The sequence below is a fragment of the Eleutherodactylus coqui genome, chromosome 1, assembly GCF_035609145.1.
Source record: "Eleutherodactylus coqui strain aEleCoq1 chromosome 1, aEleCoq1.hap1, whole genome shotgun sequence".
Classification (NCBI taxonomy): Eukaryota; Metazoa; Chordata; class Amphibia; order Anura; family Eleutherodactylidae; genus Eleutherodactylus; species Eleutherodactylus coqui.
This window is the reverse complement of record NC_089837.1, coordinates 291478488-291506028: the sequence shown is the minus strand read 5'-3', so window position 1 is coordinate 291506028 and position 27541 is coordinate 291478488. Positions and strand designations below refer to the sequence as shown.

The 27541-nt window shown below is 40.9% G+C and overlaps 1 protein-coding gene across 1 annotated transcript; it reads left to right on the top strand.

Moving 5' to 3' along the window:
• Window positions 1–2124: 2124 nt before the first annotated feature.
• LOC136572560 (pancreatic secretory granule membrane major glycoprotein GP2-like) lies at window positions 2125–27541 on the top strand. Its single transcript, XM_066573249.1, has 12 exons — window positions 2125–2139; window positions 3115–3319; window positions 6309–6507; window positions 7384–7437; window positions 7569–7643; window positions 8486–8703; window positions 16584–16738; window positions 17406–17660; window positions 20436–20592; window positions 24186–24258; window positions 24726–24755; window positions 26640–27541. The coding sequence occupies exons 4-12, from the start codon at window positions 7389–7391 to the stop codon at window positions 26705–26707; spliced, it is 1080 nt and encodes a 359-aa protein (XP_066429346.1). The 5' UTR covers window positions 2125–2139; window positions 3115–3319; window positions 6309–6507; window positions 7384–7388; the 3' UTR covers window positions 26708–27541.

Here is a 27541-nt window from a genome sequence, read left to right as displayed (position 1 = left end):
TGATATGAGCACCATTTCAGTTACGTCGGCTTTACACAGGCATATTTGTGAGCGCAATACACAGAGGATGGAACTTATTGATTTCAATGGGTTCGTTCACAATTTCGTATTTTTCACATATATTTTGGTTGTGCAAAAAAAATAGAACACGTAATATAAAAAATAACCAAAATCTTCTAAACTGGTGACTAATGCTAGAAGTCAGACCAATAACTTTGATAAACTGGAAGTAATAATGTCTAAAGAAAACTACGACATAGTGGGAATAACAGAGACCTGGTTGGAGGAAAGCTGTGACTGGGCAGTGAACTTAAAGGGTTACAGTCTGTTTAGAGGAGATCGTAAAAAACGCAAAGGGGGAGAGGTTTCTCTTTATGTAAAACCCTCTTCAAAGCCATCATTACGGGAAGATATATGGGACGGAAATTAACACGTAGAGTCGCTGTGGGTGGAAATACATGGAGGGAAAAACAATAATAAAATCCTCATAGGGGTTTTCTATAGACCACCAAATATAACAGAAGCTACTGAAAATCTCTTATTGAAGCAAATAGATGAAGCAGCAAATCACAACAAGGTGAATATTATGGGGGACTTTAACTATCCGGATATAAACTGGAAATCCGAAACCTACGGATCTCATAAAGGCAACAACATTCTGTTGACTACTAAAGATTACTTTACCCAACTTGCACGGGACTCGACTAGAGGGACGACCATTTTGTACTTAATATTAACCAACAGACCTGACAGAGTAAGAGGGGTGGAGGTTGGAGGGTACCTGGGAAATAGTGACCAGAATATAATAAATTTCAGCTTGTCTTTCAAGAGTTTTATAGGGGAACTACAAAAATACTATACTTTAGAAGGCAAAGTTCGATCAGCTTAGTGATGACTGGGATAATGTCCTCAAAACTTAGAGTACAAACAATAAATGGGAAATGTTTAAAAACATTCCAAGTGCTTACTGTGAAAGGTTCATATCTTACAGGAATAAAAGACCTAAGCCTCATTTACACTTGCCCGTCACTCGTCCCCACATGTACTCGCTCCCCTGTTGTTGCACAGGAACAAATATTGTTGACTCGCAGGGTGACGGCTGGTGGAGATTTCTCTGAACAATCATCATTCATCGTTTAGGCTGCATAAAATTCTGAACGATGATTGTTCAGTGTAAAGAGCAGCTGTTCAGTACTGAACGGACGCTGTGTTAAGTAAATTGAAAGGGGCAGGGGAAAACGAGAAGTGAAATCTCCTCCAGCCGCCCCAGCCCCCTGCTTGCTGCTCTGTCAGAGAGCCAGCAATACTTGCTCCTGTGTAACAGCATGGAAGCAAGTTCACACAGGGACAATTGTTGGGCATCGTTTGCCTGACATTCATCCCATGTAAATGAGGCTTAATTAATAGGAGAAAACCAATATGGCTTAATAAAGATGTAAAGGGGGCAATAAACAGCAGGCATATAGCGTTTACACTAAAGCAAGAAGGCAGCAAACAAACGCTAAAACCCTATAAGGAAAAAAATGTATTATGTAAAAATGATATAGAAATCAGAGGAGACAGAGAGACGTATTGCCAAAGAGAGTAAAACTAACCCCAAACTGCTCTTCAGTTGTATAAATAGTAAAAAAGATTTTTATGCTGAAAGTGCTGGCCCTTTAATAAATAATGTTGGAGAAATTGTAGAGGGCGATGACAAAGCAAATCTTTTAAATAGTTTTTTCTCCAGTGCATTCACAAAGGAAAACGCCATGTCAGATGAGATGCACAGTGACAATACAAACTCTTAACTAAATGATACTAGTCCAACCCAGAATGAAGTCCAGAGCCATCTTAAAAAGATTAAAATAGACAAATCGCCACATCCAGGTGGCATACACCCCGGGGTTTGCTTTTGATTTGTTTTTTTTAGAAATGTTTTATTTGTTTTTCAATAAATCAATGAAATACAAGAACATTTGCATAGTAACAAGAAATTGCATCATTTTACATATTGATCTCACATGATCATTTGCGTGAAAATTAACATCCTACTTAAAAACAAATGTATTTTTCTGTCATTAACTTTTTTTTTTTACTTAGTTTCTACATTCTGTTTTGGAAACTGGAACAGTAACATCTTATCTTCTTTATCATGAGGTACTTTCAGAACAGTCTTAGCTCATAATGCCCTTGACCCATTCCTGGGGGTCCGATGAGAGGGGAGGTGGTGGGGTTATGGATAAGGGAAAGTTCGGGAGAGGGTAAGTGAAGTAAATACAGCTACTATGAGAGACAGACCAAAAGCTAATTGCCTTATGGTTAGGGATCTCTGTCCCCTGTTTGCTTTCCGCTTACCGCTATCCTGCCCAGAGTTCCCCTCAATTCCTCCACTAGGTACCATTCTCTATATCTAAAGGAGGTTACTATAGCAGATATTTCTACTTCTGAGAAGTGGGAAGTGAGAAATCCTTTCCATTTTTTGAAGTGTTTATTGCACACCTTTCCTTGTGCCTCTGTACTTCAATTCTTTCCATGGTCATTATGTGAGTAAGTTAGGCCACCACTTCTACTACCTCCGGCAGTTTCTGTGAGAGGGAGTGTTTTAGGATTGTATGTTTGGCAGCTAGGAGGAATACATGCACAAAGGGTGGGATGGATTGTTGTTCGGTCATGTCTGTTGTGGTTCAACATGGAAAAGTAGGGAGAGCCTGCTTACACTTATTTTTATCTTCCATTTAGTTTACATGTATTGGGCTATGGATTCACAGAATAGGTCTATTTGTGTGCATGACTATATGCCATACTCAAAGTCTGTGGCAGGAAGGCCACATTTTGGGCACTTTACTAGTCGGTCAGGATTTTTTGCTGTAGCTGGGATGTTGAAACCATAAATGGCATAGTGCAATATTTTGAAAAAGGACTCTCTCCCCATCTCGCCCCGGGTTTTTAAGAGAATTAAGTAATGTGATAGACAGACTGTTGTTTCTTATATTTAAAGACTCTATAGTGATGGGGTCTGTTCCATTAGATTAGTGCATAGCCAATGTGGTGCTGATATTCAAAAATAGATCAAAAAGTGAACCTGGAAATTACAGGCCGGTAAATCTAACTTCTATTGTTTGCAAAATGCAGGGTTTCTAAGAGATGCCATCTTGGAGTACCTTAAGGAAAGTAACTGTAAAGCTCCATATCGGCATGGGTTTGTGAGTGATCGCTACTGTCAAACCAACCTGATCAGCTTCTATGAGGAGGTATGTTCTAGACTGGATCGTGGAGAGTCATTGGATCTTGTGTATCTGGACTTTTCCAAAGTGTTTGATACTGCGCTGCATAAAAGGTTGGTATATAAAATGAAAATGCTTGGTCTGGGTGAGAATGTGTGTAAGTGGGTAAGTGATAGAAAGCAGAGGATGGTTACAAATGGTACTCTGGTTGGGTCACTGATACTAGTGGGGTACTACAGGGGTCAGTATTGGGCCCTATTCTTTTTAATATATTTATTAATGACCTTGTAGAAGGATTGTGCAGTAAAATATAAATAATTGCAGATGACACAAAACTAGGTAGCGTTATTTACACAAGAGAGGACGCAAGGCAGTTTCAAGAGGATTTGGTTAAGTTGATGCCTTAGGCAGAAAAGTGGCAAATGAGGATTAACACTGATAAATGTAAGGTTATGCACATTGGCAGAGTTAATACATGTCACCATTACACATTTAATGGGAAACCATTGCGAAACACTGACATGGAAAAAGACTTGGGGTTTCTATTTAACTATAAGCTTAACTGGAGCAACCAGTGTCAGGCAGCTGTTGCCAAAGCAAATAGGATCACGGGGTGCATCAAAAGAGTACATGATGAGAATATTCTTCCTCTTTGCAAGTCACTAGTCAGACCACATATGGGATATTCTGTACAGTTTTGAGCACCAGTACTCAAGAAGGACAAATCAGAGCTTGAGTAGATACAAAGGCGGGCAACTAAAGTAATAAATGGAATGGGTGGATGACAATACCCAGAGAGGTTATCAAAATTGGGATTATTTAGTTTAGAAAAAAAGACAGCTGAGGGGCGACCATATAACTATGTATAAATATATCAGGGGACAATACAGAGATCTCTCCCATGATCTGTTTATACCCAGGACTATGACTGTAACAAGAGGGCATCCTCTACATCTAGAGGAAAGAAGGTTTCTACACCAACATAGAAGGGGGGTTCTTTATTGTAAGAGCAGTAAGACTATAGAAATCTCTGCCTGAGGATGTGGTGATGGTGAACTCACTAAAAGAGTTCAAAAGGGACCTGGACATCTTCCTTGAGTGATGCAATATTATAATCATTAATAACTTCAGAAGGGTTGTTGATCCAGGGATTATTTCAAGTGCCAGATTGGAGTCAAGAAGGAATTTCCCCCCTGAAATGGGGAAAATTGGTTTCTATCTCATAGGGTTTTTTTTGCCTTCCTCTGGATCAACATTGGGGGATAATCTGCTGAACTGGATGGACGCGTGTCTTTTTTTGGACTTACACACTATGTAACATTCTATTTTTCTTCATATTTCTGCACCAAAATTCCTCACCGAAGTCAACGGACAGTGGGCAAATGCGTGTACGAGCAATATGCAAGGCGATGAGTGAAACACTGCAGAACTGCCCTGGAAAAAGAACACATCTAGAACTAAACATTTCAATTAATGTGTTTGTTTGCCATGCTCACATGAACATGCCTTGCAGGGCCATAAAATACAGTAAAACACACCAATGTGAGTGGAAAAAAAGCATAACTCATTCCACAAAAACACAGCACTCAGGCGCATGCAATTTGTGAGAAGGTGGCTTTAATAACATCCCAAATACATAGATCTATGTATGAAGCACACTCAGTGCGCAGAATATTATACCCTTCACAGACTGACTAAAACTCTAAACTCAGTGTGCCTCATATAACCTCTGACCAACCCACAAACCTTTTTTTTTAAATATGATGTAAATATCCCACTCTTGCTGACAGCTACTGCATCTCATATCTAATATTTAGTAACTTTTGTCTGAACAAAATGTTCTGCTGGGAGATGCAAGCATTTAACTCAGACAAAATAAGCACAAATCAGCCAGTGGGATATTTACATCATACTTGAACAAAAAAAAGTTTGTGATTTGGTCAGACATTATATTAGGCACACTGAGTGTTGATCCACAATACTATATCGGGTTCCCTGATGATCTGTGGCCTCTGGAGAAACGCGTTGGTCCACTGCTATAGATACATCTTCTTTTTGATTTTTACCGATACTCAATTGGGACCACGTCCATCATAGGGTCACTATACCATCTTATTCCCAATAAATCTAGAGCACTAAGATATACCTATCCCACTAACATTCAGTAGTGATTATCTTTACAGTATCTAAACAAGATTTATGTGAGGTATCGATACTAATGTTTTGGTGTTTGTCTTAGGTACCTATACATGTTTTTAATAGAAATCAACAAAAGCTTATATTTTTAGTCAGTCTGTGAAGGGTATTTTAGTTTCTGCACTACCGTAGTTCTGCCCCAGTGAAGAAACGCAAAATATTATAGACTTATATGCTCTTTCAGTGCTGTTATATGGTGCTTCCATAAGGGCTCCTTCACATGGGTGTATTATTCATCAGTATTGTGTCAGCCAAAACCAGGAGTGGGTCCACAATACGAAAGAAATGCAAATCTGTCCTTTATGCTTTCTCTCTATACATTTCATTTCTGGTTTTGGCTGGAAAAATACTGATGGAAAATAGAATGCAGCAATACAGTAGGACCATAAAGCAGCCTATGGGGACTATAATGTGCCATGCACACAAGTTTTACCTTTACTTTTACTAAAACAAAAGTAATTCTCAGAAGTTTAACTGCTTGAGTATTTTTATCCTTCAAGTTATATATCTATTGTAGAATTGAAAATAGAGGGGGACTTGTTATTTGTATAGCGCCAACTTATTCCGCAGTGCTTTCAGGTAGTTATTTATTACTCCCCAGCAAGCTGGGTACTTATTTTACCAACCTCGGAAGGATGGAAGGCTGAGTCTGAACCACACGGTGATTGAACCTGCAACCTTCAGGTCATGAGCAAGAGCTTAGGACTGCATACTGCGGACTTAACGCTCTATGCCACACGAGCTATTTTTATGCAAAGAATGTTTGCTTCAAAAAATTATATAGACCGTACTTACATTTTAGTTAAAGTTCTTACTTTCTTTGGTTATAGTGACCTACAGCAGCATGCTTGGCAATTGTTGCCATGGACATGCAAACTATATTTCAGTTTTTGCTTATTCTTGCAGAAAACGAATCACCTTAAGCTAAAATAGCTGAATTATTAGTCTTTACAAGGGTTTGGTGCATGTCGTAGACACATCTGTCACTGCACACACCCAGTCACCTTACAGCCTCTACGTGGACCAAAGTCACAGGAACAAGAGGTATATAAAGAGCTCCAAGCAGCCTATGCAGCTACTAGCATCACCTGACCTACTCATCAAGGTAAAGCGCCACACTGATATGTATGTTCAAGCCTGATAGCCTACGTTCAGCAGAAAGCTTCTGGAAGAAATATAATTATTATTACTTAGATTAGATCAATTTAAATATGTTTTGTAGATAATGAATACAATATGCTGGACAGAGGTTTTAAATTCATAAAATATGTATTTTTATGCATATTAGTATGCTCAAATAGCACTTTGGATTTTTTTAAGCTGCTTTGGTGTATACTGTAATAAAGTACATGCAAAGTGGTTATTTTGACTTACAAATAGGCAAAAAGTTCAGAAATGCTGAATCTATTTTGATGTTGTATTTCATTGTTTAATATCCTCATATTTGTATGATAAATCTCTAGTTTATATCGAAATAAAGTAATAAGTTAAAGGGGTTTTTTGAGAATAGGATCCAACAACATTGGATCATTTGAATCAATTCCTTCATATGCATCATGGCCACAATGAACATGTAAAGCCAGTGTGAACTGAAACAAAGTTTCCCATGCTTTCAATATGCTTGGATCTTATGGACATAGCAGCTCAGTGTGCATGTATCTCTATAGAACTGCATAAAGACATATTTCAGTGCAGAGTGCACTATGGGTCTGCTGCATGGACTTATACTGCACTCTGTATGCCGGGAGGTGGTGCTTCTAATGAAGAATATCTTTGCAATACGGCATGTGTTCGAGGATGGCAGATTTTTTTTTTCTTATGAAAGCTTCTATTCCTCCATGTAAAACCCTACATTGAGTACAATATGTGCATGAAGCATAAAAACCAGGTACCTATAGTTTAATACTTGGGAGAAAGTGGAATCAGTATGTCAAAAACTGTAATTGACATTATTAAGTATTACTTCCTCTCTCTATTCTAGGCATAATGAAGATTTTACTAGCATTACTTTTGGCACTGTGTGCGGTTTTGTCAGGTGAGAAAAACAAGGGCATATTGCACAAGATAAAGGAAATCATGTGTGGGTCTATTCATTTTAATAAATTAGTAGTAGTATCAATGTAACATGCCTTGCTTTACAATGTCAGTTATGTTCTCTTTCTGTAGTGCATGCTGTCGATGAACGGCTATGTGATGGATCTGTTAATTGTAACTGTGACCTCACTAAATACAATTCTTCAGGTAATGTATATTCATTGTTAAAATTATCAGTAATTATTGGCATCTTGCAGCAGCGTTGTATTACACAGACCGTGTGCTGCTATACAGCTGCCTGCACATGGCAGCGGCTTATCTAAAAAAAAAATTTTTTTAAGCATACAAAGTTATACTGTAGTCATAAGTAACAGCTATTAAAGGGGTTGTCCCGTGAAAGCAAGTGGGGTTAAGCACTTCTGTATGGCCATATTAATGCACTTTGTAATATACATCGTGCATTAAATATTGGCCATACAGAAGTTATACACTTACCCCCTCCGGTGTTGGCGTCCCCGTCTCCATGGCGCCGACCGAAGCCATCTTCTGCCTGGATTAGACGCGCTTGCGCAGTCTGCCATCTTCTGTCCCGCTCTGGCGTGCTCGCGCCGCAGAGGTCTTCTGCACATGCGCAGAAGACCTGTGCGGCGTGAGCACGCCGGAGCGGCCCCTTCAGCAGGACAGAAGAAGCAGACTGCGCAAGCGCATCTAATCCAGGCAGAGGAAGGCTTCGGTCGGCGCCATGGAGACGGGGACGCCAACACTGGGGGGGTAAGTGTATAACTTCTGTATGGCTCATATTTAATGCACGATGTATATTACAAAGTGCATTTATATGGCCATACAGAAGTGCTTAACCCCACTTGCTTTCGCGGGACAACCCCTTAAACTAATACAATGCTCACATACGAGTTAACATCCAAGTAATCTCCTGTACTATGAGCCCACATACATGTATGCCATTTATTAGCCCAGTTGTATATTACTTATATTAGTTGCAATTTGTGATGGACGTAAAACAATTTTAACAAAGTTTTCCTCTTATTTAGTGACACCACCGAGACCGACTATTTACTGTGAAAATGAAAAAATGACGCTTTACATTTCAAAATGCCAACTGGCAAAAAGTCTGTTTAATACCTCTAACTTGTCCCTAATTAATAACACTGGGGCCGAATGTGCAAGTAAAGAATACTTGGTAGATGGAGAAATCCAAGAAGGCTTCCACAATCCAATGAGCTTCATGAAATGTGGAAACAATTTAACTGTGAGTAAAATATAGTTAAATATATGTTTAAAAAGCCCATGTGTTCATCAGGTTCAACTTTTATAACTCTTGATGCACCTAGACCTCTGTTGAGCGCTGCCATTGTATCATTAATTACTACCTCTTAGGATAGGGTATTCTATAGTTTGCCTTCTCTCATTGTAAAGGGTTGTTTTCCTACAGTACATTGATGTCTCAATCACCTTTCTTTCATATGTAATGTGGGTCCTCCGTACAGTTCTTTAAATGAATGAATCCTGTGCCAGTATTGCCCACATAATGTATTCTTAGGCCCAATGTCCACAGCATGCACGGATTCTGAGTGCAGAATCCGCCCGCGGCAATAGGACATTTTCTTACTTCTCCAGATCCACAGCGGGCCTCCTCCGTCGTAGCTGGATCTTCTTTCTTCTACATGGCAGATGCGACCAGCTGATGCGCCTGATGCATGCACAGTGTGGGTTTTTTTCTAATCTCCTAGTATCCCACGGGATCCGTGGCACAACCGCAGTGTCAGCTGCGGATGTGCCGTGTGTCGGACGGCTTCCATTGACTTCAATGGAAGCCATCAATGCAGGATCCACAGAAAAATGGAGCATGCTGCAACTTTTTTGCCGCACGTGCTTTTAATTATTTTGCGGACACTAATGCATTCCTATAGGCAGCTTGATTTTGCGGATCTCCCGCGCAGCTACCCTGCCCAGGTTCCGCAAATCAAAACCGCCCGTGGACATTACACATGTTAATAAGATCACCTTTTAAGGCATCTTTTTCTGAGCTAAAGAAGCACAAAATTTCCAGCCTCTCCTTGTTACCATCCAATATATTAATCTAGCTGCCTGCCATTGAACCTTCTCCAGCACTCCTTATATATTTTTTTACAATGTTGAACAAAGAACTAAATCTCATATTCAAGATGTGGTCTTACAAGGGATTAATATTATATTTCAATCACAGATATTTATTTCTTTTACATATAAATGTGTTTGCTTTTGCAGCTACTAATTGACATTGAGTACTACTGCTTAGGTAACTTGTAACCAGAATTCCTCTCCAGTATATGCAGCTGTCTTCCATTTATATGCAGTATTACTGTGGCCTAGGTGCATTACTTCACATTTATCAACATTACCTTTCAGCTGGTACCTTCATACCCATGCTTACAGCTTATCCAGGTCATTCTGTACCACTTTATGATTAATCTAAATTTTTAGTATCTCACAAAGTTCTGATTAGCAATTTCCCATTTATGCAGTGGCATATCCTCTACTAGTCTATCACTGCATATTACAATTTGGTGATATAAGATGAAATGGGGTGTCCCTAGGCACTAAGATTTGGGGCCTGTGTTCCAGACCATAAATGCATTGCCCTGATCAGTGAGCCCTTGTCTTTAAGCAAGCAGTGTCTAAATTAAAATGGTTTAATTTAAAAGTCGTACGTAGGGCAGATTGTGCAATACTATGCCAGTGAGTAGTGACACTGTTTGTGACTGTGACAATCACTATACTCATCGCCGCCAGGCTGCCCCATCCTGTGCTCATAGTGCACCAAACGTACTACTGCAGACTTCCCGCCTGGGTTGGCGCCTGTTCTCCTGCTCTTCAGTAGCCTGTAGCAGGTGACTTGCTTGCGTTCAGCAGCAGCGTGCATTCTTCAGTGCTCAGGGCTTGCTTCTAGCCTCCAAAGAAGTGTCCGGCCACAGTACCCGGACACTAAAGGATCCCATTCTCAGTCCTGAGTCCAGCAGTTTTGGAGCCTCAGAGGCTCCCTCCCAGCAGTTATAGCGCCATCAGGTCCAGTTAATTTTTAACTGATAGGCTGTTGTTTATAATGACCCTCCAGTTCACAACCAATGTATAATGTACATAAGGTTGAGTTTACACACTGCATTTACCACATACATTTAAAATTCTGCTCACCTGTAGGAGGCAATGGCATGATGATCTTGTTGGTATACCCATATCGTGCATCAGCTGCTGTGGGTGGAGATTTGAACACTTATGGTAAATGCAGCGTAGAAACCCAGGCTTACGCCAGTTTCACATGAGCATATCATGGGAGTATTTGTGCGTCCGTAATACAGACAAAAGTCCTTGCAGCATGGGGATTGAGTAGAATACGCTCATGTGCAACTGTCCTTAATGTATGTCACTATGTCTAACCCTAACTCCTTAGTGACCTCTAGTATACTTTTTTTTTATGGAGGTCAACCGCAACGGTCAGAAGTGAAAGACACTAGGCAGAATGGATGTCACCTCTCAGTCATTTGATCATACTATTGCAATACCCCAGAGGGGTGACCCATGGCTAACGTGAAGAGCTGGGAGGGATAAGTGCTGTCTCGTCATGGTTGCACTTACAAGTCTCTGGTTCCAGAGGGATGACACAGCCAAGGCCAGAACAGGATCGCAGGCCAGCTTCGACACTACTTTAGCAGGGAGTGCCAATAAAGGGGATGAGGGGGGTTGTAGTATATATCACTCGTAACGCTACCGTTCCCACACACCAGTATTCTTTGTGGTGGAGTAATAAACACGGAGACTTGTGTGTAGTACCTCGGGTCCCTAGGAACAGTTACTTTTAACGCAAATGATCCTGTGTGATCAATATGTATAATAATTAGAGATGAGTGAACCTACTCGGCAAAGCCTCTTTTTCGCCTGAGCGCCGCGATTTTCGAGTACTTCCGTACTCGGGCGAAAAGATTCGGGGGGCGCTGTGGGTGAGTGGGGGGTTGCAGCGGGGAGTGGGGGGGAGAGGGAGAGAAAGAGGGCTCCCCCCTGTTCCCCGCTGCGTCCCCCCCGCTCTGCCACGCCTCCCCCCGCCCCCCGAATCTTTTCACCCGAGTAGTGAAGTACTCGAAAATCGTGGTGCTCGATCGAGTAATTACTCGAAACGAGTACGTTCGCTCATCTCTAATAATAATGCAATTCCTTGTTACTATGCAATTGTTCTTGTATTTCATTGATTTTTTTGAAAAACAAATAAAAAAATCTGTTTTACTATTTATACAGCTGAAGAGCAGTTTGGGGTTAGTTTTACTCTCTTTGGGAATAAGTCTCTCTGTCTTCTTCTTAGCTGCTTCCATCTGAATTTTACATTATACATTTTTTTCCTTATAGGTTTCTAGTGTTTGTTTGCTGCCTTCTTGGTGTAGTAGTTTAAATGCTATATGCCTGCTGTTTATTGCCCCCTTTACATCTTTATTAAGCCATATTGGTTTTCTTCTATTACTTAAGTCTCATTTACATGGGACGAATGTCACGCAAATGATGCCCGACACTCGTCCCTGTGTGAACTTGCTCCCATGCTGTTACACAGGAGTATTGCTGTCTCTCTGACAGAGCGGCCAGCAGGGGGCCGGGGCGGCTGGAGGAGATTTTACTCCTTGCTCTCCCCTGCCCCTTTCAATTTACTTAACACAGCGGCCATTCAGTACTGAACAGCTGCTGTTTACACTGAACGATCATCATTCAGGATTTTATACAGCCTAAAGAATTAATGATGATTGTTCAGTGAACGGCCGATATGTTACCGTATATACCGGCGTATAAGACGACTTTTGAACCCCGAAAAATCTGCTCTGCAGTCGGGGGTCGTCTTATGCGCCGGTAATACAAAAAAAAAAAAAAGTGTAAAAAAAAAAAATTTATTACTCACCTCCCACGGCGTTCTGTCGCGCTCCGGCAGGATGTCGCTCGCTCCGGCAGGCTGTCGCTCGCTCCTCGTCCCCGGCGCAGCATAGCTTTCTGAATGCGGGGCTTGAAATCCCCGCTTCCAGAAAGCTAATACACACGCCGGCAGCCATGACATCATTGAATGGCTGTGATTGGCTAAAGCACACGTGGCTTCAGCCAATCACACTATTCAATGACATCATTGAATGGCTGTGATTGGCTGAAGGCGCACGTGTTAGCAATCACACCCATTCAATGATGTCATTGAATAGTGTGATTGGCTGAAGCCACGTGTGCTTTAGCCAATCACAGCCATTCAATGATGTCATGGCTGCCGGCGTGTGTATTAGCTTTCTGGAAGTGGGGATTTCAAGCCCCGCATTCAGAAAGCTATGCTGCGCCGGGGACGAGGAGCGAGCGACAGCCTGCCGGAGCGAGCGACATCCTGCCGGAGCGCGACAGAACGCCGTGGGAGGTGAGTAATGATTTTTTTTTTTTTCTCCACTGTATACCGGCGTATAAGGTGACAGTTGGGGGGTCGTCTTATACGCCCCGTCGCCTTATACGCCGGTATATACGGTAAGTGAATGGAGAGGGGCCAGGGACAGCAAGGAGAGAAATCTCCACCAGCCGCCCTGCCAACAACATTTGTTCCTGTGCATCACTAAGCTGATCGAACTTTGCCTTCCTAAAGTTTAGTATTTTTGTAGTTGCTCTATAAAACTCTCTTGAAAGACAAGTTGAAATGTATTATATTCTGGTCACTATTTTCAGGTGCTCCCCAACCTCCACCCCTCTTACTCTGTCAGGTCTGTTGGTTAATATTAAGTTCAAAACAGTCGTCCCTCTAGTCGGGTCCTGTATAAATTGGGTTAGTCCGATCTTGCACAAGTTAGATAAAGTAATCTTCAGTAATCAACAGAATGTTGTTGCCTTTATGAGATCCGTAGGTTTCAGATTCCCAGTTTATATCCGGATAGTTAAAGTCCCCCATAATAATTACCTTGTTGTGATTTGCTGCTTCATCTATTTGCTTCAATAATAGATTTTCAGTAGCTTCTGTTATATTTGGTGGTCTATAGAAAACCCCTATGAGGATTTTATTATTGTTTTTCCCTCCATGTATTTCCACCCATAGAGATTCCACATGTTTATTTCCGTCCCATATATCTTCTCGCAATGAGGGCTTTAAACAGAGTTTTACATAAAGACAAATCTCTCCCCCTTTTCATATTTTTTCGATCTCCTCTAAACAGACTGTAACCTTGTAAGTTCACTGCCCAGTCACAGCTTTCCTCCAACCAGGTCTCTGTTATTCCCACTATGTCGTCATTTTCCTTAGACATTATTACTTCCAGTTCGTCTACCTTATTGGTCTGACTTCTAGCATTAGTCACCAAACAGTTTAGAAGGTTTTGGTAATTTTTTATATTACGTGTTCTATTTTTTTTGCACAACCAAAATATATGTGCAAAATACAGAAATGTGAATGAACCCATTGAAATCAATAAGGTCCATTCTCTATGTATTGCGCGCACAAATATGCCTGTGTGAAATCGACGTAACTGAAATGGTGCTTATATCAAATTCACCTGGAGGAGATCTCCATGGGTTCTATTCACTGCGTATCACGCACGTAAAAAAATATATATGCATAATCTGTTCTGCAAGTACACCTGTGTGAATGAGCTTTACTGTTGGGTAATGTTATGGAGCTTCTCTAAGGGAGAACAATGCTGCAGATGACTGTAGGTGTTCTTTGTACAGAACGCTTTACCAGACCTGTATGTACTTTCATTATTCCATAAAAAGCATATTAAAATATGTTAAATGTGACATCCTTAAACCTTTCTCTAAAGGCATTATTGAACTTCAATAAATGGCTTGTAATTACAAAGGGTGCATTTCCCCACCCACTATTATAACTATACTGAATGTGTATATGAAAGATTTAAGGTATAGCTAAAGGCTAATTATTAGAAGAAGAGCAGGTTAGAGCTGCATATCGTGGAGTAATTATCAAAAGAAAAATTTCAAACATCTATATTAGCACATGCCTTTTACCAAATGTCATTTAAGTAACTCCCGAGCAAGATATAAGAAGGCTGGTGACTATTGTACTTCTTTACCCCGAACACGCACAGACTACAAACATGATAGATTCTTTTTGATTTTTAAATATTTTTCTGATATAATCATATAGGTTAGATTTAGTTTCAAAGATATTTATCGAGTGAAACAAACAATAATTAGACATTTGTGAGCTTACTGTTTTGTAGCAGTAAACCACATAGATTAAAACATGGCAAACGTAAGGTACATACAAAATCAATACAAAGGAAATAATAGTATTATTGCGTACACTTTGAATAGAGTATTAGTAGATAGTAATAGCATGTAAAAAGGTCAATAGTTCTGCTTAAATAATTTTATATGCAACACCCCAGATGGGTGACCCCGGGCACATGGCTAACGTGAAGAGCTGGGAGAGATATGTGCTGTCTCGTCACGGTGGCACTTACCAGGCTCTGGTCCCAGAGCGATGACACATAGCCAAGGCCAGAACAGGATTGCAAGCCAGCTTCGACACTCCTTTAGCAGGGAGTGCCAATAAAGGGGATGAGGGGGGTTGTAGTATATATCACTTGTGACGCTACCGTTCCCACACACCAGTATTCTATGTGGTGGAGTAATAAACATGAAGACTTGCGTGTAGTACCTCGAGTCCCTAGGAACGGTTAGGGTCCGATATAACTTTTCCTTTAAATAAACTTGTATAACAGGTAATGCAGGTACAATTCACTTTAAGTATGTACAGGCTATAGCTCAGAGGTAGGGAGGATACACAGAATAAATACAGCCCTACAGTCTACGTTACCTGTATGTCACCAGTCCTGGATTGGGAGCACTCCGGAGGAGAAAGGGGGGTAGGGGACGCTTCGCATACACTCTGGCAAAACAATTATTCAAGGAAGGTTCAGCCAATATACACCCCGCACAGCAGATACATAGGTGTCTCACTAGAGTACCTCTGTGCAGTGGTTTTATACAGCAACAGGCAACCATATTGATGTAATATTCAGTTGCTATGTAGCGGTCATGGGGTGGCAGTATTATTTGGCACTTACATAGTGGTATTATTGCTAATATTGATTTTTCTATAATGGTTTTTATTTTGTAGCAGTATGGTAATGTTATGGCGCTTTCAATCCACTCCGCATGTAAAATGTGCAGATTTTGATGTGGAATTTAAAATGCCTTAACTCTACAGGCCATTTTGCATCAAAACCAGCATTTTACAACATTTTGGTGTGAAATCTCACTACAGCAAATTCCACCGTAAATTCTGGTAAATGAGAAAGCCTAGTCGGGTACTATGGAATAGTAGTGGTAATGGTGTGACTGTATTATTTAGGCCTTGTATAGTGGTAATATTGGTCTCTATATATGTATAGTGCCTTTTGTTCAGTAACAGTATGTAGATAATATTTAATTACTGTAGGGTGGTAATATTTGTACCTGGTAAAAATTTTATTTTATGTAATTTTGGGGGCTTGTGTAGTGGTTTCTCGCACTGAATTCGAGCCTTAGGTGTAGTAGCCGCAGGTCTGGAGAGTAATCTGAAGGGAAGCCAGGGGTCAGCATCAGAAAGTCTCAGTAGCAGTACCAGTGGATGAGGCGAGTAGCGTAGTCAGAAGGGAAGCTAGGGGTCAGTATCAGAAGGTCTCCATAGAATTGCAGAGGAGCAGGTAGAACTGGCGCCTGATTAAGGCTTCGAGAACAATAATCACAAGCTGGTGTGGTGGCAGGGTCAGGCTTTTATAATGAGCCTAACCAGGAACAAAGGCGGGGTCAGAACCAGGAGGCACGTACTAGATAACTGTGATCAGGAAACAAGGCTGAGAATCATGCAAGGGAACTGTCCACAGTCTGGATGGCTGAGTAGTGAGAGCTACTGACTCGAGCGCAGGAGGTCTCCGGTTCGATTCCTGACAGCTTCTGTCCCTGCTCTTATAAGACAGTTGCAATGCTCCTAGCTGAAATTCTCTTTAAATGTTTACTTAAAGCTGTAATATTGCATGTCATATGCAGACAAGTGAGTAGTAATATGTAAATGATGTTGCATTAACTGTCTAATATTGCTAAGTGATTCACAGATAAAATGTACAGTATGTCATAACCATTCTTATTTTTTTCCAGATAAATTCAACTCACGTCATTTATTCCAATATCCTATATATTTATGCTGAGGAACGAACTATCATTAATAGAAATAATTACAGTATGAATGTGAGTTGTGTCTACCCCTTGAATTATCCAGTTGCCCTTAACATCACATTGAAACCAAAAACTGTGTAAGTTCTGTTCTCCTTAAAATGTCTCACAAATCTATAGCAATTAAAGAGGGGAAAGAGGTTTGGATGAACTAGGGCTCAGACATAACCCATGGGTGGAAGATGGCTCAACAGTGAATAAAAGCCTAAGGTATTGACATATACTTTATCAAGAATTAGTAGGTGTAACGCATTTTGAGTTCCTCATTAGACAACTGGAATGCACACTAAAAATCATAATGCTTAAATAGTAGGACAATGTAAGGGTTGTGTGGGGAAAAAAGGGTAGAGGTAACCATCATCTACCCAAAGGTTGTACTAGGCTGGCAGCACTTTTACCTACTGACTTACTTGGTCACTTCATACCTAGAGTTGCTCTGCCTGCCTCTTTTCCTCTGCATGGCAATTAAAGAGACCACAATCATCTTATAGTCATATAGTTAATTTCTAATATATTAGGTGGACATACTTTACCACTTGCAATGCTTATCCTATAGTTACATTAATGATATAAGTCCATGTTGCTAATATAAGTTCTTTCATTTGATATTCAACAGTAGATCTCTATACAAAAACAATAGAAAATGGCACACTAAGTAAAAGTAAATCTAGATAGATAGATAGATAGATAGATAGACCTCATAACTATTTTGCAATGTTGTTTATGTGCTTATTATGTGTTTTTCAGTACTACAGGATTATCAATACCAGGTGTATCTGGGGAAATGCAAATAACTATGGGAGTGTTTACTGAAAGTTCATTTACCAATGTAGTTACTGACAGCACAACACTATATGTGGAGGATACAGTTTATATTAGAGTGTGGATGCCAGCCTTGGAAGCAGACACATTTGCCATTAAAGTGATACGGTTATATGCTACCCCAGGTGGAACTGGACCGGAGAGTGGACTTGTGTTTAATCTAACAAGTGGACCAGATGGGTAAGCTATCCCTGCTTTTCTAAGATCAGCTTCTGTTGATTATGATGAACAGTTATTTTCTGTGCTATAGTGCGTTGTAGGGGACTCAGATGGTTTTTGGATGGTATAAGGGTGACCTCTACTGGCAATCATACATTACTGCATTTGTGTATTTCTGTATGGAGTATTGTATACTACTCCCCATTGGCTGCAGAGACCAAGTGGTATGTCTGGAGGTCTGGGAATGATAGAGAGGTGCATAGGCTCAGTGGGCTTGGGCAAGAACTGTAGGAGTCGGACACTTGCTGGAGACTAGTCCCAGTGGAACTGAGCCTTGCATTGCAGAGAGAGAGGGCTGCAAGAGGAGTGAGTAGTCAGCTGAGGGAGATGTGTTCTGGAGATTCTGTGCTTGCTAGGGAGGGACAGTGGTCTGAGAAAGGAGGGAGCCTGTAACTGAGAAGAGCGGTCCTTTAATGCATCAGAACTGATATCACTGAGAGAACAAAAGCTGCAGGGACTAAAGCTAGAGAGACTGCTACAGAGAGTCAACATTATCCTGCAGTTCTGTGCATCAGGGGACCCATAACAGACGTCCAAGGATGCTTCATCTATGCAACAGTAGCAAACACGCTGGAGATACATAAGGGAGCACACAGATAGTGACTGAAGCGCAGGTCTGTCGGTTAAAAATATGTGAGCCTGAGCCAACTCTAGGGAAATACATATTCATCTGTCAATTGTGTCCAAGACATTGGACAACATTTAGATTACTTTAGGACTGTGTGCAGGCGACCGCCATGGCTAAGTTGAAACATTTGGTGGGACTGCCACATGTTTTATAATTGAAGTTTATTGCTGATTTTTGTGATTTATAAAATAAAATGGCTATAATATTCTGCACACTTTAAAGGTGCGCACATCCCTAGTTAGGATTAGTTAGGTTATCCAACTTTTCTGTAATAACTTCATACCACTTTTTTATTAATGGAAGCTTCTATTGCCAACTTATTTTCCAAGTTTATTATATATATATATACACACACACACACTAACACATTTTTGTAAGCCTGGTGTCTCCATGGTATTCTGGTTCCTGTGTCACCTGCCCCTACTATGATAGTGACAAGAAATGGTAAAGAGTTTGTCCGAGATGTAACAACCACTTCCTCGTGCAGTAATACAAGTAGTGATATACTCACCTCTCCACGCTCCCACTGTGTCCCATGCCAGTACTTGGTTCACCACTCCACTCCTGTGACATCCCATAAACCAGGTAGGACTGTAGCTATAAACTGAGACCAGAGCAGTGGATAGAGCATCCGCGTGGGACACAGTGGGAGCAAAGAGAGGTGAGTATTAGAGATGAGCGAGCACGCTCGGTTAAGGCTGATGCTCGAGCAAGCATCGGTCTTCTCGAGTAACTGTGCGGGGGGAGCGGGAGGAAGCGAGGGGTGACAGTGAGAGAGATCTCTCTCCCCGACGCCCCCTCCCCCCCCCCGCATTTGCTTGGACGAGTATTCAGTTACTTGAGAAGACCGATGCTCACTCAAGCATCAGCCTTAACCGATCATGCTCGCTCATCTCTGGTGAGTATATCACTATTTGTTGTATTACTACACAGACAAGGGGTTGTACAGAGCTGTTTCACCTTGGATATCCCCTTTAAGATGAAATGCGCTGAACACGATTTATTCTATATACTAAAGTATATAGGAGCAAATAAAAAAGCATTTTGGGTTTACTGAGGCTCATTTACTTTGCACTTCATAAAATCTAGTCCTAACACAATTATAATCTTGTCAATTGATCCTTGCACTAAACTCAAGCTGCATGTGACCAGCATACATTTATACATATAACACTACTAAGGAATGGTATGCAAACTGAAGATGTTACAATGCCTCAGCAGCGCCAACTATTAAAGGTAACTTTCTTACAATTCAATGTCCGACCTTTTAGCTGTCTTTGTAACATGACTAGGAATATAAACCAAAACCAAAGCCACAGACTTTCTGGATTATGAAATGCTAGATATACTCTTGTAAACTTGTCATTCTGTTATAATCAATATTCCTTCACAATGTTCCTTTAAATATTGCTAATTTCATGTTAACTCATTTCAAACACTTTGAGAAAATATAACGGAGATGCTTCAGCCCATTTAACGAAATTGTATGTACATATGCCTTTCTGTATTGCGGCATGGCACCTTTTTTAAGGAATCTTTTTCACCATTCATAGCTATTCTGCTCCCTAAGAGCTAATTTTTTCACCGTGTAATATGGACTTTCATTCTTCCATGCACACCATGTGTGGATACTGCGTGTCAATACGCGTGTGAAAAAAATCACAGCATGCTCTATTTTACTGCATAATACGTGCCTACAGCCCCCATTGAACTCTATGGATGTGTGTGCATATGCGGAGCTTACATAACCCATAGCATAGGACTTGCGTGTGAAATGCTTGTTGCCTAGCAAAATGCTAATTAATCACTGTATATGCTTATTTCCCAGCCTGCGTTTTTTTTCACGCATGTATGGAAATATGGTTACATACTCAGCCATACCCAAGCAAAAAAAACATATATGCCCTCAGAAGCAGGGAAATACACAAGGAATATGCAGGCTTTGATATGCAGCGTTTCACGCCTACGCCCGTGGACATGAGCCCTAAGATGTAAATCTTTTCCACTAGTACAGTGGACATTTTACAAAGGGAATGAGCAGCACTAAAATCTACAATACCGTAGAAAGTATATAATGATGTGATTATTTCCATCTGTTATGCTTTTAGGTGCCCAAATCCTGAATATGGTGATGGCCTCATTACTGTACTTCAAAATGGTAATAGTTCTGAAGCAAGATTTGCAATGAAAGTCTTCAAGATCACTGACCAAGACTATGTAAAACTCTATGCAGATACTACAATCTGCACTTCCTCTTGTGTGGTGGTAAGAATGTTTTCTCCATTTCTCTAAGTTCCTTTACAACAATGTCAAACGTTTTAATGGTGAACACATTTGTTTTTATCATGTGAGTCACAAATAGCAAAGTGTAGTAGAAAGGATCACAAACAGTTATCTATATAATGACAACACTACTGTGCACTATCAAAGAAACCTATATCACTGTCAGTTATTAGAGATCAAGAGGCATAGTAACACACATTTGTGATATCATCTGGAATATATTCAAGCAACACCTGAAGTGTTTTCTCACTTCAGTTCCAACACTGATATAAACAACCACTATCTGGAAAATCGAAAGAACAAGTACGCGTATTAGGTTAATGAAACCCAAATTATGAGATGGAAGGTTTATGATTAGGGATGAGCGAGTATACTCGCTAAGGCACTACTCGCTCGAGTAATGTGCCTTAGCCGAGTATCTCCCTGCTCGTCCCGAAAGATTCGGGTGCCACCGCGGGGCGGGGAGCCGAGGGGGAGAGCAGGGAGGAACGGAGGGGAGATCTCTCTCTCCCTCTCTCCCGCCCGCTCTGCCCCGCTCCCCGCCGCAACTCACCTATCAGCTGCGGCGGCCCCCAAATCTTTAGGGACGAGCAGGGAGATACTCGGCTAAGGCACATTACTCGAGCGAGTAGTGCTTTAGCGAGTATACTCGCTCATCCCTATTTATGATACAATTATGATAATTAAAGCTTTCTTGTTTGGGAGGGGACAGCAGATAGTGCTTGATTTGTCATTTAAACCACTGGTTCTCAACGTGGGCATTAGTTCCCCCTGGGGGGCTTATTACTCCTCAAGGGAGCGGTGGAACGAAAAGGGTTAGCAGGGGGACGTTGAAACTAATAAAAGGGGCATTCTGTGTTTGCTTTGTTGATTTGTTTTCGTCTAGTATTTTTCATCTAGATTTTTCTAAAAATTAGTAGTCATGCCTCGGATTTCGTCGATAATCCGTCCAAAAACAATTGGTGAAATTTGAAACCAGCGAAAATGAGGCATTTATTTCCATATGAATCACTTACATGTAATGGGAGTTGTTTGCAGCCTGCGCACCTCTATCATATAGTGTATGAGTTTTATAACTCCATGACTCCGCTACAGATCAATCACACTTCATAACACTGGATAACCTACAGCACAACCTAACGCGCTGTATTCCATAATGCCGCTGATTGGCTGGAACCGCTTCAAACTTTCACTTGTACGGGTCTCTGAGAGTTGTAGTCTTAGTTAACGCCAAGTGTCTTTTTAGAACACTGATATAAACTACAACTCCCAGAGACCCACACAATTGAACGTTCCAGCCAATCAGCGGCATTATGGAACATAGCGGGTTAGGTTGTTCTTTAAGTTATCCAGTGTGATTGAACTGTAGCGGAGTCATGGACTTATAAAATTCATAATTATTATATAATAGAGCGACATAAGCAGTGCATTCTTGAAGCATACTTCATAAAAATGGCTCAGAAGAAGAAATGCCGTCAATATTCAAATGAATACTTGAAATACGGATTCATCTCTTCTCCTACAAATGTACAGGTTACCTTGTGCCTCATTTGTGAAAAGGCATTAAGCTATGAAGCCTTCGAGATTGAGTGATCACTTTGCAAAAATGCATTCAGACAAAGTGCGTAAGCCTATTTCAGTTTTCCAAGGTTTGAAGTCAAAGTTAGACAACTGCAGTACTGTAGGCAAGCTGTTTGGAAAATCTGCTCTCAATGCTGACAAAGGCCTCCTTGGTTACTATAAAGTCTCTTTATTAATAGTGCAATGTGACAAATCACATACTATTGGGGAAACACTTGTGTTACCCGCAGTTAAAGAGATTGTCAGTACTATGCTGGGGCCTGACACGTGTGCCATGGTGAAATCGACTCCCTTGAGTAATGACACTGTTTCAAGAAGAATTGAGGAGATAAGATAGCTACTGATGTGGAAGAAATGCTTTTGAACGCGTTAAAGAACACAGAATTTGTAATGCAAATTGACGAGTCAATAGTTAGACAATGAAGCCCTGCTGCTAGTTTACATTTGTTACATTAATCATAATGAAAAGGTAGTGGAGGAACTGTTGTTTACCAAAAATGTAACCACTGACATGAAAGACTCCTCTATATACAAAAGAGTGGAAGAATTTTTCCAAGAATAAAACATCCCTTTAACAAATGTACCTGCTTGTGCAACCGACGGAGCTGCATCCATGATTGGTCGATATCTCAAATTTATATCCCACTTAAAATCTGCTATACCTGGCATAATAGCAGTCCATTGTGTGATCCACTGGCAGCATCCTGTTGTTAAACATTTCTGTGAAAAATTGCATTATTCTCTGCGCTATGTAATTATGCTGTTAACAAGATAAAAGCAGACCGTTTGAACCAACGTCTTTTCCGCAAGCTCTGTCAAGACCAACGTCTACTCCTACACACCGAAGGGAGGTGGCTGTCAAGAGGAAAGTGCTTATGACGCTTCTACAAACTTTTGACACACTAGTCGAATTTCCTTAACCGAGACATGCTTTTAATGCTAATCTGTTAAACACTATCAAACTTTCCAAAAAGAATTGGTATTTTAATTTGGACTTTTAACTTTGTAAACAAGGTAAACTTTGACTGGGTTTAACCCTATCCAATCCCATTTGTATCCTGGTTTTCCCAGGCGGGCTACTCTTTTTCTGCTGTTATACAATGGCACTATATACTGGCTAAAGCCAGTACTGCATGATGTGACACATTGGATAGGCTCCAACAGCAGAGAGGCTGGCAATATACAGTAAGGAAACCCTGACGGATGTCTTCTAACATCAGAGCTGTACAACCTTAAATCATAATGTCTTCAGAGGTCAGACAGTGGATTGGAAAGGGCTAAACTAGTAAGGCTGGGGGGGGGGGGGGGGGGCTGGCCACCATCCCAATACCTAAAGGGGGCGCTGGGCTGAAAAAGGTGGAGAACCCCCGATTAAAACTATTGGGATGAGTTCTGGTAATGTTGTGATTTTGCGGTCAAGCATTCTCCTGTCTATCACCTACTTCTTGGTATAACTTACCATATGTAAGTATCATGTACAGTCTAGATGCTACAGTTTGGAATAGATTGTGAGCATATCATTGCAATGTGTGTCTGAGCCTGCACGCTCATGTTTTCATCCTGCAATATAATTGCCTCCATGCATATTTTACACAAATGCAACAAGTAAAAGCTTTTTAACTTTAAGAGGGTATTCCAGTTATAGGTAATTTTTTCAAGCTTTCACCAATACACTGGATGGTTGAAAACTGATAGTTTGGTGGGGGTCTGACCGCAGGGACCCATGTCCTTCCCCCTCCCATTTCACCATTTGAGATGCAGGCTACCATTTCTGTTGTGTAGTGGGGAATGGAGCCGCAGGTTGCACATGGGGAGCAGTGACTCCATTCCTCACAATGATCCAGATATATAGCTGAGCATTGCACTCAGCTTCATCTGTATGCTCCGTAGAAATGAGTGGAGCGGATGGGTGAAAATTTAAAAAAATGATCTATAACCGGTATACCCCTTTAAAGAATCCTCTATTAAATACTGTTCTTTTTTACATGGCACAGAACTGCAATCAAAGACTTCTTAGAGCGCAGACACCAGAAAATGTGGCAAGTATGAGCGTGGAGCTAGCTGCTGGTAAGTAAAATCTCCATATTTCACCATTTTAATATGTGCTGTCACAATATGCTATAAGATATGCTAGAACACTAGATTGGGTTGTTAAACTGAGGTTTGATGGGCCAACCAGAGGAAATTATTCTAAAGACCCACCCTTCATTTAACATGTACACCCCCACTTTTAATGTCATAGCAAACTTTGTACACTTTGCACACAGATCATATTATCAATAAGGTCTGATATGTTACTTCTGAACAGACCCTAGTGGCAACTAATTGGCCCCAAAAACAGCTTTAAATAGGGTTGTCTTCTGCTGGACCTTTGAAGCTTGGCTGTATTACATTTTCATCAATGTGTAATATCCTGTGCACATATATATTTCTGTGAATCTGTCGCCTGTAAATTTCTCGCTTATTTATTATTCTATGTACCAACCTGTATTGAATGCATGTTGTTTACCCTTTTTCTGCTTTCTTCTTTACAGAAGACAGTTCTTTTTCTGGTGCAGCTAACTGTAAGTATTTCATTATACAGTATATTTGATTTGATTTTTCAAGAACAAATGACTAATGTACAATATTAAATGTTTATTACTTAGCTTCTTTTGTATTTTTATATGCTTGTGATGAAATTCCCAACACCAATCGTGATTTACTATCTGTTGTTTTAGGCCTCATGTCCACTCGCACGCATGGATTCCACTGCTGAATCCCGCAGCGGAATCCAGGCTTGATCGCAGACATGGACAGGAAAATACATTTTCTTACCTGTCCAGATCCAGCGTGGATCTCCTTTGTGCCAACCGAATCTTCTTTCTTCAGCACAGCAGATACAACGTGCAAGTCCGACGTGCCGGATGCATGCGCAGTACAATTTTATTCTTTTTTTAATCTCCTGCTTTTCCGTGGACTTGCGGCACGTTCACAGCGACAGCCGCTATGGCTGTGCCGTGGATCAGACGGCTTTCATTGACTTTAAAGGAAACCGTCCTGTGGGAGCCGCACAAATTTGGAGCGTGCTGCAATTTTTTCCTGCACGTGTGATCCGCACGCCAGGAAAAAAAAATAAAAATTACATCCACATGCTCTAAATTGCCTTGCGGATGCTAATACATCCCTATGGGGGGCTAGACGTGTGGGTCTCCTCGTGGGAGACTCGCGTGGATTTTATCATTAAAATCCGCCCGTGGACATTGGGCCTTATACTTATATATATATATATATATATATATATATATATATATATATATATATATATATATATATATATATAAAATCAGGTAAGAAATACAGGTTTCTCATGGTAGCTTAAAATTGAGTTTTGCTGGACAAGAAAACATTCCACACATGTCCCTGGGGTAGTCTCTTATTAAGGTAGAGTTTTCTGTCATCCAGTGTTACTCTAAATAATGCTCAGAGGAGGCAACAATGTTTTGGCCGTGTGCTGCCCCACTTTTTCTATGTATTAGGCCTCATGTCCACTGGCAAAAGAAAAATTAAAATCCGCAGCGGATTTTAACTCTTCACCCGCACGCGGATCCGCATCCCATAGGGATGCATTGACCACCCGCGGGTAGATAAATACCTGCGGATGGTCAATAAAAGTGAACTTAAAAAATCATGGAGCATGAAAAAAAATGGACATGCTCCATTTTCGTGCGGGTCTCCCACAGGGACGGCTCCCGCAGGCTTCTATTGAAGCCTATAGGAGCCGTCCGGGTCCGCGAGAGGCCCGCGCCTGAATTACACTCACCTGCTCTGGGCGATGCAGATTTTCCTTCTTTCGCGGCCTGATCTTCCTTCTTCGCGGCCGGATCTTCTTTCTCCGGCCGGGCGGATGTGCCCGGCGCATGCGCGTGGCCCGCAGCCGGCGCGCCGAGCACATCCGCTGGGTCGAAGAAAGAAGATCCGGCCGCGACGGAGAGAAGATCAAGCCGCGAAGATCCGGAGCGTGCGGAGAGGTGAGTAATTGTTATTTTAATGCCTCATGTCCGCGGGGCAGGAGGGACCCGCTGCAGATTCTCCATGGAGAATCCGTAGCGGGCCTGATTTTCCCCGTGGACATGAGGCCTTATACAGTTTAAAAATCTGTATCACTCCGTTTTTAAGTTCTGCTCAGAATACTTCTTTATTCCACAAATTTGACAGGTTAAAAATAACTAGCAAAACTGTGGAAAATAAAGAGAAACTAGAAGAACAATAAAGACCTCCCACCATTTCCCTCTGTGACTTTTTAAAAATAAATTCTGACTTGATTGCATAAAAATCAGGTTATATGTATTCATTGTACTTTCTGCAAACTGGTTGATGGCTATGATGGTATTCTTAGCAAGGAAATTCTAGAATCACCATATCCTGAAGTAAGGAATACTAACAAAACTGTTCTTCTTGTTTTACAGTAGGCTTCTCCTTGTCATGGATCTTCGTATCGCTCATTTCCTCGCTGCTCTTTGGAAAGTTTATGTAAAGAATTTCCCTTTATATCTCTATAGTCTTAATACAGGAGAAATCTGTTGAGAAGAATTGATTTCAGTAAATGCCTTTACATCTTAAGGGGGTTGTCCGAGCCTTTTTTTTCTATATATCACTACTCTCCTTGCCATAAAAAGGCATATATTCACCGCTCCCTGCTGTATCATCTGCCATCTCTCTGAATGACAGATCAGCGATCGAGTGCTGAGATGTGTCATTAGCTGCAGCAGCCTGTGATGTCCTGTAAATAGGCAGAACTGCAGCCTGTAAACAAACAAACGGAGTGAGGACCGCGGGGAGAGGTGAGTATATGCCTATTTGCTGTTTAATGGCAGGGGTGCTGTAATTTATAGAAGAAAGGTATCTTGGACAACCCTTTTACTATTGAATATTAATCAAGCCCAAAAATATGGCACAATTAATTTTCCAATCTCTAACATATATTAATGCATATGTGTGCTAAATATAAAGTATACAAAGAGACCTATATGACTATAGCATATAATAACACACATAACCGTGCAAACTGCTTCTGTACTAAACGCTGCTGCTAAATTATATTAAATTAACCTTTGCTTGTGTGGTCAGTCTAAGCATGATGTGGCATGCTTCACTTATTTATGGATTATGAAAAACCTTTGGTTGCAAGCTACTTGGCCAGTGGCCTCTGTTAGAGCTCAGAGGGCAAAGTTCTCAGCATTGGCCATACTATATTATTGTATTGTTAACTCCTATGCACCTTGTCCTGTGGCAATATAAATATACACATACATGTTTTCTTAACCAATGTAGAGCATTCTAGCATATAATAAATTTAATTGCAATACTA

Excerpts from the sequence above, each read along its gene's own strand:
- LOC136572560 (XM_066573249.1), top strand. The coding sequence starts at position 7,389 with ATGAAGATTTTACTAGCATTACTTTTGGCACTGTGTGCGGTTTTGTCA. Across the intron at positions 20,593-24,185 it reads GCACTTCCTCTTGTGTGGTG|AACTGCAATCAAAGACTTCT; the intron begins GTAAGAATGTTT and ends TACATGGCACAG. Across the intron at positions 24,259-24,725 it reads GAGCGTGGAGCTAGCTGCTG|AAGACAGTTCTTTTTCTGGT; the intron begins GTAAGTAAAATC and ends TCTTCTTTACAG.